Source organism: Bubalus kerabau, chromosome 13, assembly GCF_029407905.1.
Source record: "Bubalus kerabau isolate K-KA32 ecotype Philippines breed swamp buffalo chromosome 13, PCC_UOA_SB_1v2, whole genome shotgun sequence".
NCBI lineage: Eukaryota > Metazoa > Chordata > Mammalia > Artiodactyla > Bovidae > Bubalus > Bubalus kerabau.
In genome coordinates, this window is record NC_073636.1 from 40265081 (window position 1) to 40279231 (window position 14151).

Genomic DNA, 14151 nt, shown 5'->3' on the forward strand with positions numbered 1-14151 from the left:
ATGAAAAACTTTTGGCATCTCCACTCCTTGAAAAGAAAAGAGGGTTCTCTTTATGTCAGGCTCCTCACCAGCCAGAGTGGGGACTTTTCTGAGTTTAGGAGTTGTCCTGCAGTCATTATTTATTCTATTTTCATGGTAGTAACTATAACAAAAAACAATAATAGCAATAATAATAAAACCTATTATTATTATCATCATTATCAACTCTTAAATAGCTTTTTCCTCTGGACCAGGCACTGATTTAAACACCTTTCATTTCGTAGCTCATTTAATCTTCACAACTTGAACACTTTTAAGTTATAAATCCCAGGAAAGTTTTGCCTCTTATTTTTAAACTGAAAAAGAGTATATTTAGAAGAGTAACTTTTAGCTCCTGCAGGAGGACAATTTGAAACGGAAATGAAGGTTGTACTTAGTATCAAGCTGAGGCACGTGTCATTCCCTTGAGGAGAGACAATACACTAGAGGTTTACCGAAAAGACTACAAAGCCCACCTTGGATTAATAATTCCCAAACAAAATCAAGTCACCGTACAGAGCGCTGTTAAATCACCACTAAAGGCAGGACAAGGGCGGGAACAGAAGCCAATCTAGGTCCTGTGCTCAGGACGCCGAACGGTTCTGGCCGTTCCCATGATGGATACCCAGCTGAACCGATCGGGTGGGAAGAGGCATCCATCTTTAGAGCCCCGACATAGACTGAGCCTCAGGGGGGCCCGGCTCTTTAGGACTTTTCCAAGATCCTTTAGGACTGACCCCCGTTAGCAGCGGCAGAGGCAAGGCTGGATCCTCTACCCACAGTCACCCGTAAAATGCTGGATGTGACATAGGGCTCATTCAGATCTTATTATTATTAATCAAGATACCCCAGACTTTCAATCATTTCTTTATATTACAAAGTCTTAAACATGAAAAACATTTAAAAAACCATACTGTCTTTACAATATAATTTTCAAAGAATCTCAGCAATAAAATACAGAATTCTGTGCTCCTGACGAAAGAATGTTTGAAAAACCCCAATTCATATTTAATTCCCATACAGCACGTGTAATTCATGTACGTGTCAAGTGGCCCCTTTAACATATCGATTAACACTGTTTTTCAGTAACAGGGAATCATATGGTAAACCGCTGAACAAGTCACAAGAAGAGTGTGGTGAAAACATACCTCGGGTTTCTTGGTTATCGCAATAAAGAACATGTGATTCTTCATGGGGTAGATGATGATTGAAACGTCTCCGAAGGCGGTGGGGATGATCCCGCTGCGGTAGTCCCTGGAGTGCTCGGACCAGACGATGTGGACTTCGTCATTCCCCAAGTGACGGAGCTGCAACGGCAAATTGGCTCCTTATTAATCAGAGTGATCACAGCACTTTATGAAGGGTCGCGGCTTACAAATTGAATTATTATACTCAGAGGCAAAAATAATTCACCACCGAAAAAGGCTACAACACTGATGCCTTCTAATGAGGGTTTTTTAAAAAGCACAAATGCACGAACAAAACAAAACACACAGCTCGCCTTCCACAAAACACATTGGAACCAAGAGAGGCATGTAAGCATCACAGGTACATGTGGCTGCATGGGGACAGGACCTTTTCCAGGATTTGTTAAAAATTTAATTTTATTCCTGCAGCAAAGCCTGATGCTTTATGTGGCTGAGTGTGTTTCTACACAATGGACAGTATGAATCTTTTATTCCATATTACAAAAGAGCTTCATAAGGCTCTTTATTCGATGATGATTAAGAAAATAAGATGCATATAAGAGAATAGAAGCCATTATAACACAATCATTACCAAATGTATAAAAACCAGATTTAGGACAAACCTTTAAGAAAAAGTATATATAATATTACCTTTGTCTAAGAAACTAGGGTTGCTGCTGCTGCTAAGTCGCTTCAGTTGTGTCTGACTCTGTGCGACCCCATAGACAGCAGCCCACCAGGCTCCCCCATCCCTGGGATTCTCCAGGCAAGAACACTAGAGTGGGTTGCCATTTCCTTCTCCAATAACTAGGGTTACTTAAATTTAATAAGAAACTAATATGAAGCACTAGTACCTAGCTTTGAAAGAGTGCCTTACTGCAGAGAAAAGTCTGTTCACACGTACATTTTGTTCTATCTTTCCACTAACGCTCTGAGATCCCCTTTACGTAGTCTAACAAGGAGGCGAGGGGGCTCAGGAAGGCGAGCCCCACACCCCCCACCACAGGTGCAGAGGCAGCGTGGAAGCTGGGCGGGGGCTTGTAATCCACGCACCTCCATTACCCATGGCCATCTAGGCTGCGCCCCAGGGCAACAGCTCTGTGACAGCGCAACTCCCCTAGCCCTCCCATTTATACACAAGAGGCCATGCGGTCCAAAGCTGACGAGTCAGAGACTCCTGGCCTTTCTGGGGAGGGCTTCTGGCGCCTTCACGGAAGGGACCCTCTGAGCATCCATCAGGGCACAGCTTGGTCCAATGCAAGAACACCCTCCCCGGAGTTCCTGCACAGTGACTGTGCGTCTGGGGCTGGAGGAGTGCAAGTGAGTTCCTGGGGGCAGGCCTGGCTGTGAGTCAAGCAAACTCAGTTATAAAAGCTAAAATGCTGGCTGAAATTGAAGTCCTAAACCCATAGGGACTGGCTGGTGAGACCCTAGGATGCCTAGTGAGAATGTGAATCCTCGCCCCCGCACACCCGCCTATGCCCGTGACATAGCCTGCCTTGCTTGCGAACTTATTTAACAGGTGAGCCCTGAGAAGAACTAAATTCAGAGGCTCTTAATAAAATAGAGATGTCGTGTCAAATCAAGCATTTTGTCTTACAGGATAAAAAAGGATGTTCTCAAATACCGTGTATTTAAAACACGCTAATATAAATGCAATTTCTTTATAGACTCTCTGACCACAAGGGGAAAACCCGAGGTCACCCCAGCAGGCCTCCCTTCTGTTCACGAGGTCATAAGGGAGGCTGGTTTCCTGCAATGCCTGCTTCTTCCTCCCTCTGTCATACCTCTGGGGACCACTGTACCTTTGCACCTACAGTGAGGTGAGGTTCCAGCTCGGGCGGCCCCCACGTGAGGCACTTGATTCAGCTGCGTCTGAACCTGGGCTCTGGGACATACACTTTACTGCGAGTGCTTAACACGAGGCGTGATGGGTGTGGAAAAATTCAATGACATCCACAACTTGCTAAATGTAAAATAACCCAGCACATAAGTTTTTCCTTCTCCTCCTCTCTTACATATAAAGACTAGAAGGGTAGCAGGCAAAAGTTGAGGCTGATCCCTTATGTAAATAGTTTTAAAAAAAGACCCTGGGTTTTCATAGTAACACTAGGCATCTCTCTACTTCTAAATATCCATTTTCCTTTCTTTTTCCCTTTCAATAAAACATGCAAGGAGTTCATGACGCACTCCTAAAATTTACTCTTTTGGAGTCAAAATGTAGCAGTGGGTCACCAGCGGCACAATAAAGGCATGTTTTTGAGGGAAATCAGAGTGGTTTCAGATGGAAACTTTGGGAGGAATTTAGAGCAGGAGAAGGTAACTGAGGGCAGGGGCTGCCCGGGGGCACACATCTGCCCTGCTCACCCCATAGAGAGAGACAACTTTCTGGGTAGTTTTGTGCCCCTCACTGCAGGGTTGGCACACGCTTCTGAATGGGACCAACACACCCATTGAACAGCCTTTCTGCATGGCCATCCCACCAAAGGTTGGCACCCCAGAACCTGCGACAGCTCCCTGTCCAGACTCGTGAGTCTCAAGGCATCAGCTCTGAGGTGATACAGTGAGGATTGAAATTTTTGCAGTTAACCTCCCTTTTCTAAATTAGGTAACTTGATCACATAACCCACGGAAGTCTCCTGGAACTTCCCTGACGGTCCAATGGTGAAGCCGCCCTCTTTCCAGTGCAGGAGGTGTAGGTTCGATCCCTGGTTGGGCAACTAAGATCCCACATACCCCACGGCCAAAAAAAAAAAAAAAAAAAAAACAAAGCAAAAGCAGATGCAATATTGTAACAAATAAAGACTTTAAAAATGGTCCACATCAAAAAAAAAATTTTTTTTTGCTTCTGTTTACAACTTTTTTTTACAATTTTTTCCCAATTCTGTTTACAACTGTATCCTCAGGATGGACCAAGAAGGATGAGGTCACAGGACCAGGTCCACACTTCTGGCGTGGTGACACTGCAAGTGGTCATGACACCAGGTTCACCGTCTGAAAGCTGCCGTCATTGTCACTTGCCTCAGACCTTTGCACAAGTCCCAGATTAATTCGCCAACGCGCAGAATTTAGAGCTGAGGCCATGGAACCGGTTGCAGATACATCGGGAGTGAAGAGCAAGGACACACCCTCTTCCGTCCATGACGAGGACATGGGAAGGAAGTGCAAGTAAGAGTCACCCGGCCAGACTGTCAACCACGTCAGAATACCCAGGAGTACCCCAAAAGCTTCAAAGCGCTACTCCATCTAAAGGGGGTTTCATTACAGAGACGTCACTATGTGAGTTTTGGAGAATTCCAATGACGGGCCCTCTAGGGAGAAACTCAAGCCCATGAGTCAAGCTGATGGGAGTGGTGTGTCGTCTGCACGAGCCATCCTTCACGCCAGCTACTGCTTCAACTGCACAAGAGGCTCGACAAACGCTCGGGGCCTGAGCCTTCAGAAATCAGTGCCTGTCCTGCCACTTCTCACCCTGACAGGGCTGTGCAGACCCTCTGCCGGGGCCCCTCTGCCCGCTGCTGCCAGGCGGCGCCCACTGCTGACACTGGCCCTGGTACACACCTAATGGGCTGACCTCCTTTCCCGACTAATTGCATTACGTCGCCAGCTGGCTCCAGAAGGAGTCGTCTGTTTGATTGAAGAATTCCTGCTCCTCAGTGGGCCCGGCTGCTACTTTTACTAAGTAACAGGCAGCCCTGACATCCCCATTGTTCGGCCGACAGTGTGCCCATCCTAAAATCTAAGTTTTATTTGTAAATTAACCAGGAAACTTCCTGCCAGAGCAGTGCTGCCTGGAGACTGATAATGTGGGCCTTTCATCCCCTCCACTCGTCCTGTATCACTGCCAATTTGTTTTTTATGCGCTGGCCAGCCTCGGGCTATAAAAGCCTTGTAAGACATAAGTGCAATTATAGTCCTGGAGTCAAATGAATTGGACAAATCCAATAGCACAGCTCTGTCCCCACTCTGCAAACCCCTACAGCAGTTAGATTAGCTGTGAAAAATCTAATCGGGCTGGAGCTAACGAATTTCTGCGGTGAAGGATCAAGAGTTCAGTATGGGGTTGCCACCAGATTGCAGGGTTGAAAAAGTGGCCCCGTGACGGGGGCAGAGGAGAGCATGAATCACTTTAGAATTCTGCAGCTCATTTTTAAGCTGTTAGGGACAATTCAGTCGGAATGAGACGAGGAACTGTGGGGCCGCTGTTCTTGTGACTGATTTCTGGTTGAGCTGTGAGACGTCCTGATAGAGAGAGTTTGTCACTAACGATGCTAAATCTTGGAGCAGCAAAAGGGATCAGCTGTGTTTGCCTGATTACAGTAGGGAACCTTACAGCCCAGCCAAGCCTCGGTAAAGGATTTATAACAGGGTGTTTTTATCAAGAAAACACTGTCTTTTCTCAAAAAAAAAAAAAGGCAATCCTACTTAGGAAATAATTCTTTTAAAAGTTTAAAATATATAGCAATCTTGTAACAAAACAGTTTTCAGTCATAAATAAGAAAATCATTGACTATGGTGACGCACTTGCAGAGTAGCAGCGATTTACATGGTAATAAAAAAATGATGTGTGGGTCTTGCCTGAGGCTTCCCAGGTGGCTCAGTGGTAAAGAATCTGCCTGCCAAGCAGGGGATGTGGGTTCGATCCCTGGGTCAGGAAGATCCCCTGGAGGAGGGCATGGCAACCCATTCCAATATTCCTGCCTAGAGAATCCCATGGACAGAGGAGCCTGGTGGGCTACAGTCCATGGGGTTGCAGAGTCGGACTGGACTTAGTGACTGAGCATGCCTGAGAATCTTGCCTAGGGTCCGGGTAATCTGAGATCACATCTCTGTGGGCAGGGTCTCTTCCACTAAGAACACCACCACCACCAAAACCTAAGATGTGGAGGCAGCTCCCTAGGCTCTGAGGAGCCAGTATGTGGCCACTGAAGGAAAGTCAGTCATGCTCTGCACATCCAAGACCCCTGGTCACTGTGGGAGGAGTCTGATCATACCCTGATCTGACCACTGAGGTCCCCTGGTCACTGTGGGAGGAGTCTGATCATGCCCTAACCTTACCACTGAGGTTCCATAAGTACGGCCACCTACTGTGTATGTGGTTCGGATGGCCATGGCTGCAGTGATGAAAGAGCAAAACCACAGAGAAGAGAAATGAGGCAGGTAGAATGAAGCCCGCAGGCCAGTATCAATCACCCACCTAACGGGCCAGGAAGAAGAGTCCATCCAACCAGTGGGCAAGGATGAGGGCTGCTGGGTACCAGCCTGGTGCTCAGCAATTTTGCAGGCGTTGCCCACCCACTGCCCAGCAACCCTGGGACATGAACTGTGTTTTTAATCCCATTTAATAGATGGGAAAACCGAGGGAACTGGCTGACGAAGGGAATGACTACACACTTGGAACCCTGGCTATAGATACTCCCCTGCCACCTGACACAACACTGAACTGCCAGTCTTAGCATCAGAATGGTCTGCTTTCCACCCTCCAGGGGCTGCCTCAGTTCCTGGGATCCTTGTTGGAAGAGAGGGCTGTCAAGAGGGGGTTCCGGGCTCAGCCCCTGGCACCAGCATGTGAGGCCCAGTTGTTCTAATCTGGAAACACAGACAGGGGTTAGATTTCTAGGCTTCCTCCCCAGAGTAAAATGTCCTCTTCTCTTAGGGGCCCCCTCACTTCCTGCTGGTCAGCTGAGGTGTTCAGCCTGCAGGTTAGAATGCACGGGGTGGGGGGCCCTGGAATGCTGACTCCCAGCTGGAGGATGGAGGTCTCCTCTGAACTCGAGAGAAAACTGCCTGCAGGCCCCATGCTGATGGAGAACAGGAGTTGGGGCCATGGGCAGCAGCCCACCTGCACTAGCCATTTTGCAGATGGTCTGCCACGCGACCCCCTCTGGCAGCCCTGGGGGGCACCAGCCTTCTCCAACCCCAGCCGTAGAGGGTCCTTACGTCAGATGAGCTTGGCCAGCCCGAGAGGTCAACAGCATAACTTTCTCTCAGTTAATAGTCACGGGAGAGAAGATCCAAAGTTAACAACATCGAAGATGCTTCCTTCATCTTCATCCCAGGATTTAAGACTTATACGACTGACCAATTTTCCTGTTATCTTTGTCTAGTTTGTGCCAAGCAGGCTGTTTCAGATTAATGACAATGGTAGCTTGAGGAGAGTGACCCCAGGGCTGTGTCCAGAGGAAGCCAGTCTCCATGTGTGTGACACATCACGGACTTTGCTCTGTCCCAGGACAGCCAAGCGTGGTCCCCAAGGAGGCTCCTTACCTTTTTGGTGAGCGAGTCGTCTGAGTCTGACGGCATCCGAGTTGAGACGTGGAAGATGACTTCCACAGTCGAGGTAGCGTAGTAGGGGGCGGTCTGGCCCGTGCTGCCATTGCGCTGAAGCCCGCCCATGAACCCACAGTGGGTTGACAGGTCCACCTGATGCAGGTCACAAGGGAAAAGAGTGAGGACCAAACAGGAGCTGTTCTTATTCACTAAGCGGGAATGTGCTTGTTAACTTTTTTTTAATCTAAGTATTTTCATTTTTATAACTTTCTGCTTATAAACAATTGTAATACAAAGTTAGATGAAATTAAATATTAAATAAACATTAACTCAATAGTCTGTGGGAAAAGAATCTAAAAAGAGTGGATATGTGTATGCATGTGCGTGCATGCTAAGTCGCTTCAGTCATGTTCAACTCTTTGCAACCCCATGGACTATAGCCCTCCAGGCTCCTCTGTCCATGTGATTCTCCAGGCAACAATACTGGCGTGGGTTGCCATGTCTTTCTCCAGGAGATCTTCCCAACCCAGGGATCGAACTCACGTCTCTCAAGTCTCCTGCACAGCGGCACCTGAGAAGCCACTAATTCACTGTGCTGTATACCTGAAGCTAACACAACATTATAAATCAAGTATACGCCAATAAAATTTTTTTTAAAAGATAAAAAAATTAACAATGAAAGGGCTCCAAAATCCTACCTACTTAAAAAAAACCACTAGCAAAGGTTTGATGCATATTTCTTTAACTTTATTCCCCCAACACATAAATATGTCTGTATGTAGAGACATCCACAGAGCTCCCTTGTTGATGGATTTGTGGCATTTCTGCTTTCTCCAACAGTCCTGGTGTGGTCAAACCAGAAGGAGCATTCAAAGCAGTCTTTCAGGTCAAAGGGCACAAATGTTCCCAAATTTAATAGCCACTCCTGAACTGCCTTTCAAAAGGGTTGTTCAATTTATACAGCTGCCCAAAGTCTCTGACTCATAATTCTTTTTAAGGCTAAGGTGTGAATATTCTCTTCTTAGTACTTAGATTATCTTTAAATATTTTGTTTTTACTTTTCATAAACTTCTATTCCTTCAGTAAAGCACCTGTGGTAACACAACTGAAAAAAAAAATAAACAGAAGGACTTCTTCTGTGCCAAAGACAATCAATATATGCACTGAATTAATCTTATAGTCTTTTCTTAAAATGATAGTTAAGAAATGCTTAGTTTAGAAATGTGAGTTAAATACTACATATATTCCATGACAAGTAAGAAATCATTTTATTAGTAAGAAGAACAGTTTACTGAAAGTGTAATAACTCTTTCAGACTAAGATCTTCTTGACAAGAAAGTACGTGGTCTTGACCTTGATATGCTCTTGTCCTGTCTTCATCTCCTTATCAGCCCCTTTGCTAAATGCTCAGCTCTCAGAGGTAAGTCTCACTTAGCCACCCAGTGAGCTCCCCGCAGCACAGATGATCAAGAAACCAAAACAAAAGTAATGAAAAGTAAGAAAATTATTTCAGATATGTTAATTTCTATTTTAACTATTCTGGATTCTTTTAGAATATGTTCTGGAGATGTATATGTGTATGTGTGTGTGTGTGTATAAATGTATGGATATCTTTCCGTCAGAAAATCATTTAGCCAAGAAAAAGCAAAATTTTAAAATATCAACCACCTGGGGTCTACCTGAAGGAAACAAGTTGGTAGCAAAACCATCACAGCTACTATCAAGTCAACTTTTGACTTCATCCAACTCTTCATTTTTCACCCATAAGTCATTGATTTCTTCTCCAATTTCCATACAGGGACCAAAGTCATTGCTTCCTTGCCCATGTCTGTCTTCTCTTACTACACACTGTCTACAGTTGGGAGAGCCAATCTGACTATTCAATTCACATAAAAAGCAAATGAAACAATATTAAGAGGAAAGTTAAGGGGGAACAAAAGTTTATGTATAAAGTATGAAAAAAGACTACCACAAGAGGTCAAATTCTATACACCCTTCAACTTCAGAACTCTACCCACACTATATATGAATGTAAAAATGCATACCATCAACATCTAGCTTACATACATCCTTAGATAGTGCTGATGGGCAAACACCTCCTAGATGAAATTAATTACCTCCCATCCAAGTCCAGCAACAAAGTCTTCATACGCTTGGCTTCCCCTTTCATTGGAAAGGATCGAACACTTGTCTTCTTGACCTTCGGCAATGTAAAACACTGCGATTTTGTGCGTTTCACGGCTGTGAATTTTTAGGTTGGAAGGAGTTAGAATTCTTATGTATAAAGTTTGGTTTTATTGCTGCCACATATACGTCTGCTATACAGCTGACGTTTACCAAGAACTTATGAGGGATCAGGCACTGTTCCAAGAAGGCTCAGCACGCGATCTCATCTATCCTTGCAGGCGCTCTAAGAAGACAGGTCTTGTCACCACCTCCTGGTAGAGACAGTTGAAAGGAGGCACAGCACGTGACACCGCAAACGGGAGGTCAGGAGCTGAGACGAGGCAGTCTGGCTCCTGAGACCACCTCTTAGATGTGTGGTGTGTGAACAGCATGTAAGAGTGCATGGTTTGACAAACTCTCTCTAGCTTTGGTAAAAAAAAAAAAAATACTGAGCCTTTCAGATAGATATCAGTGGTGGACAGATCCATGTGACCATGCATATTTCACTTCCCACACCTTTAGATAAGGAAACTGGGGAGCTCCCTAATTGGGACTGTAACACAGGCCAAGACTACTTGAGAAATGAAAACTACTTCTTCGAAGCAGGACACATTTAGGTACCATCTTTGTGAGGGGCTGTACCCACCCTGGGCTCTGACTGATCTGAGGGTGCCTGGGAAGTTGGACAGCTGTCCAGGGAAACTTCTTTGGAAGTATAAACTGTTTGTCCACTTTCTCCATGATGGATTTGGGGCACTCTGCTGTTGAATCAGGTAAATGCAACACTCTGAAGAAAGGAGTTCTGGGTCAACTTTTGTGCGTCTGATATGGTCTTTGGCATGTAGAATTTGCTCAGCTAAATCTCTGTTGAATTGACCTGAGAAACAATGATATATTGGAATATGTCGATAGCCATTTCTATTAATATAAATTATACACTGGAGTACAGTGTCAAGGTCACTAGATCTACAACAAGTGATATGTGCACAGTTTAGACAGGTGATGACATCACTCTCACTGGAATAGAGCTTTAACCAAGAACCACAGCTCCATCACCCAAGACGTGGATTCCAGTCTCTATGTTTTAGATTTTGGATTACCATTTCCAAAGAAGTTCCACTTTTCTCCTGATTTCTACCATATACTCTGGAAAAATCTATTGGAAAAACTACTGAGCATTTAAGCAACATGGAAATGTTTCTGTTGTCTAATCATTTAACACCTCAAAATTATAATCTGATTAGACTCAACAGTGATAGAATCTGGGCTCCGTATTTTAACACATTCTTCAAGATCTCCTTCTGTATGTGTGCTAAGTCACTTCAGTTGTCCGACTTTTTGCGACCCATCAGACTCTGATGGACTGTAGCCCATCAAACTCCTCTGTCCATGGGATTCTCCAGGCAAGAATACCAAAGTGGGTTGCCATGCCCTCCTCCGAGGGATCTTCGTGACCCAGGGATTTGTCTTGATAGCTTACTCCTCCTGCTTCCCCCATAGTTTACATTTAATGACCATACTCAGAGAAAAAATTAGACAATATAGAAAGGAAAGAGAAGAATTTAAAAAAACCCACTCATGTTCTCTGCTTATATGTTGAAATCACAACGGTTACTATCTCAGGATGCGTTTTTGCCTACAAAATGAGACGCCATCAATTTGTGTTTTGCCACTGTTTTTTTCACTTAAAATATTTGTGAACACTTTAAAAAAAATTGTGTAAAATATGCTTAACATAAAAATCATCATTTACACCGTCTCGGAGTGTGAACACTTTTACACCATATGCTTGTGTAACAAAGTTATTAATAATGATTGTGGAATATTCCATTCCATTATGTTACTATTCCATATCCCAAATCCTTGCTACTGGACATCTGGGTCACATCCATTTGACAGGTGTTTTCACATCATCTTTGATAGTCCTTAAAATAAATTCATAGATGTGGAACTATGATCACTGCCTACTTCTAAGGCTTTTGAAGTGAACTGTCATGCTGCCAGCGGGGGAGGTGGGTGTCCTGAAGACCCTGATGGAGCCTTGCTCTGTCATGCTCGTGGGGGTGCCGCTTTCCAGAGAATGGATGTGGGGGGTGGGGAGGGGATTCTGTGCTGATGAATGCTCGTGGGCGGTGCTCCAGCAGAGACCTTGGAAAGCTTGTCCTCAAGCACATGGGGCCCAAAATTGTGACATCATTTCCTCCTGAACTACAGGCAGGGTTGGCCAGCAGTCTGGACTCAGACAAGTTGATTCTAAGATCAGTAATCATGTAGGGGCTTGGATGGTAAGGGAGGTCATAAGCCACGAACTAGAAGACAGTCTCTTTCAACAAATGGAGAGCAAAGTAGAGTCAGTCCATTTCTCTGCAGCTCCATCTACATACTGATAAGTCCTCAGTATTTAATTTTTCTCTATTCTATACACTGGACGTACAAAAAACAATCTCAGGTTTATCTGAAATGTTTTTGTTTGTTCTCCTTTAAGGTCCAAGTAAAAAGTCCAAGCTTTTTACTTTGTAGCTGCTTACGGGTCATGGGTCCTCATCAGCTCCTTGTGGAGCAGAGAGATACCGGGTGACTGCATGACGGATGGAGGTGTGAGCCCAGGTGACCTTTAGCTGTAAACACTCATCAAATTTCACAGCTTCCAAAATGTTAGCACCGCAGAGAGCCTGGGAGGATGCAGACGCTGTGTCTGGCCTTATTAGAGCCAGGCTTTTGAAATGATAATTAGTAACATCAACAGCACTTCATGTCCAGGAGCGGTAGGACCAGTGCACAGAGGAGCAGGTAGTCCAGAGCACATGGACAGCACTAGAATTTGTTTTTGTTTTTTTTTCCTTATTAGGACTAGACCAGAATAGCTTGGTTTCCTTGTGTTGTCACATTAAAAAGCCAAAGAAACATGACTGTCACTTTTACTTTATCTTTTGGTGGGGAGAGGCATTAATATTGAAAGGGGGAGCTTTCTTTAATGTGTACATATGTTCATTATACTATTTACATCTTTGCCAGCTTCACAGCATACAGATCCTAGTTGTGAGATGGTCTCTACTTTTCTTGCGTGTATGCTCAGTTGTGTCCAACTCTTCGAGACGCCAAGGACTGTGAGGAGCCACCAGGCTCCTCTGACCATGGGATTCTCCAGGCAACAACACTGGAGTGGGCTGCCATGCCCTCCTCCAGAGGATCTTTCTGACCCAGGGATCAAATCCATGTCTCATGTCTCTTGCATTGGCAGGTGGGTTCTTTACCACTAGCGCCATCTGGGAAGCCATACTTTTCCTAGGAACAGGTTAAGCAGAAACCCTGACTTGACAGCAGGGAGATAAATTGATACCAGAAATTAATAGAAACATCCTGATAAGAAGTTGAGGGACAAGATATGTTCTTATTTGCTAACTGACTGATAACGGGATCTCAAAGCTAAAGAACCTCCCAGCTTATTTCTGTTCTTTTAAAGAACCCTGAAAACATCCTTACTGTAAAATAAGTGGATACCTTTTTAGATGTCAAGAACAGTTCCCCAGGGAGCTATTTCCATTGTACCTCATGCAGTTAAAGTACATTAACTTAATGGGGTCCACTGGAGAACGGAATGGCAAACCACTCAGTATTCTTGCCTTGAGAACCCCATGAACAGTATGAAAAGGCAAAATGATAGGATACTGAAAGAAGAACTCCCAGGGTCAGTAGGTGCCCAATATGCTACTGGAGATCAGTGGAGAAATAACTCCAGAAAGAATGAAGGGGTAGACCCAAAGCAAAAGACTCATTGGAAAAGACCCTGATACTGGGAGGGATTGAGGGCAGGAGAAGGGGACGACAGAGGATGAGATGGCGGGATGGCATCACCGACTCGATGGACATGAGTTTGAGTGAACTCTGGAGTTGGTGATGGACAGGGAGGCCTGGTGTGCTGCGATTCATGGGGTTGCAAAGAGTCAGACACGACTGAGCGACTGAACTGAACTGAACACTCAACAAACTGGCCACGATCACAAGACACCAATGTCGTCACTCAATAGGAAGGAGCATGGAATAACTCAACCTACACTGGAAAAGATGAGTCTGGAACCCAAGTGACTGCTCATTTCCTACTAGACGGTGGGAGGGAGGGGGCAGTGAATCCACGCACCCCTTCAGGAAACACCCCACCCCCCCACCCCCGCCCCAGAATTTCCTTCCTCTGGAGAAAAAGCAGCACATCTATAACTGGGAAACGACGTGGGGAAGGACAGTCTGAGGGATAACAAATGCAGGTTTTTCTCTCTAAGGAGATGCCCGGTGATGCTTCTGAAGGGAATACAATAGGAACAGGAAGCTGTTTTTAAGTGAGTTTTAAAAAACTCAAGATTAAGGAAGCAGTTTATTGAAGACTTCCAAGCACCTGTTATGTACCCAGCATGACACTTGCCCCAGGCTGAGATGTTTTTGGAAGCCCTTGTTTCCCCAGATCAAACATGGGTTAGAGCTCATCTTCAGAACTGCTTCTAAAATCATTCAGAAG

The 14151-nt window shown here is 45.0% G+C and overlaps 1 protein-coding gene across 1 annotated transcript in view; it reads right to left on the bottom strand.

Moving 5' to 3' along the window:
• Window positions 1-14151, bottom strand: part of RALGAPA2 (Ral GTPase activating protein catalytic subunit alpha 2) — a 261082-nt gene that overhangs the window by 70115 nt on the left and 176816 nt on the right. Inside the window, 3 exon segments of the mRNA XM_055544102.1 lie at window positions 1167-1325; window positions 7473-7628; window positions 9593-9716. Coding sequence (XP_055400077.1) covers window positions 1167-1325; window positions 7473-7628; window positions 9593-9716 — 439 coding nt within the window.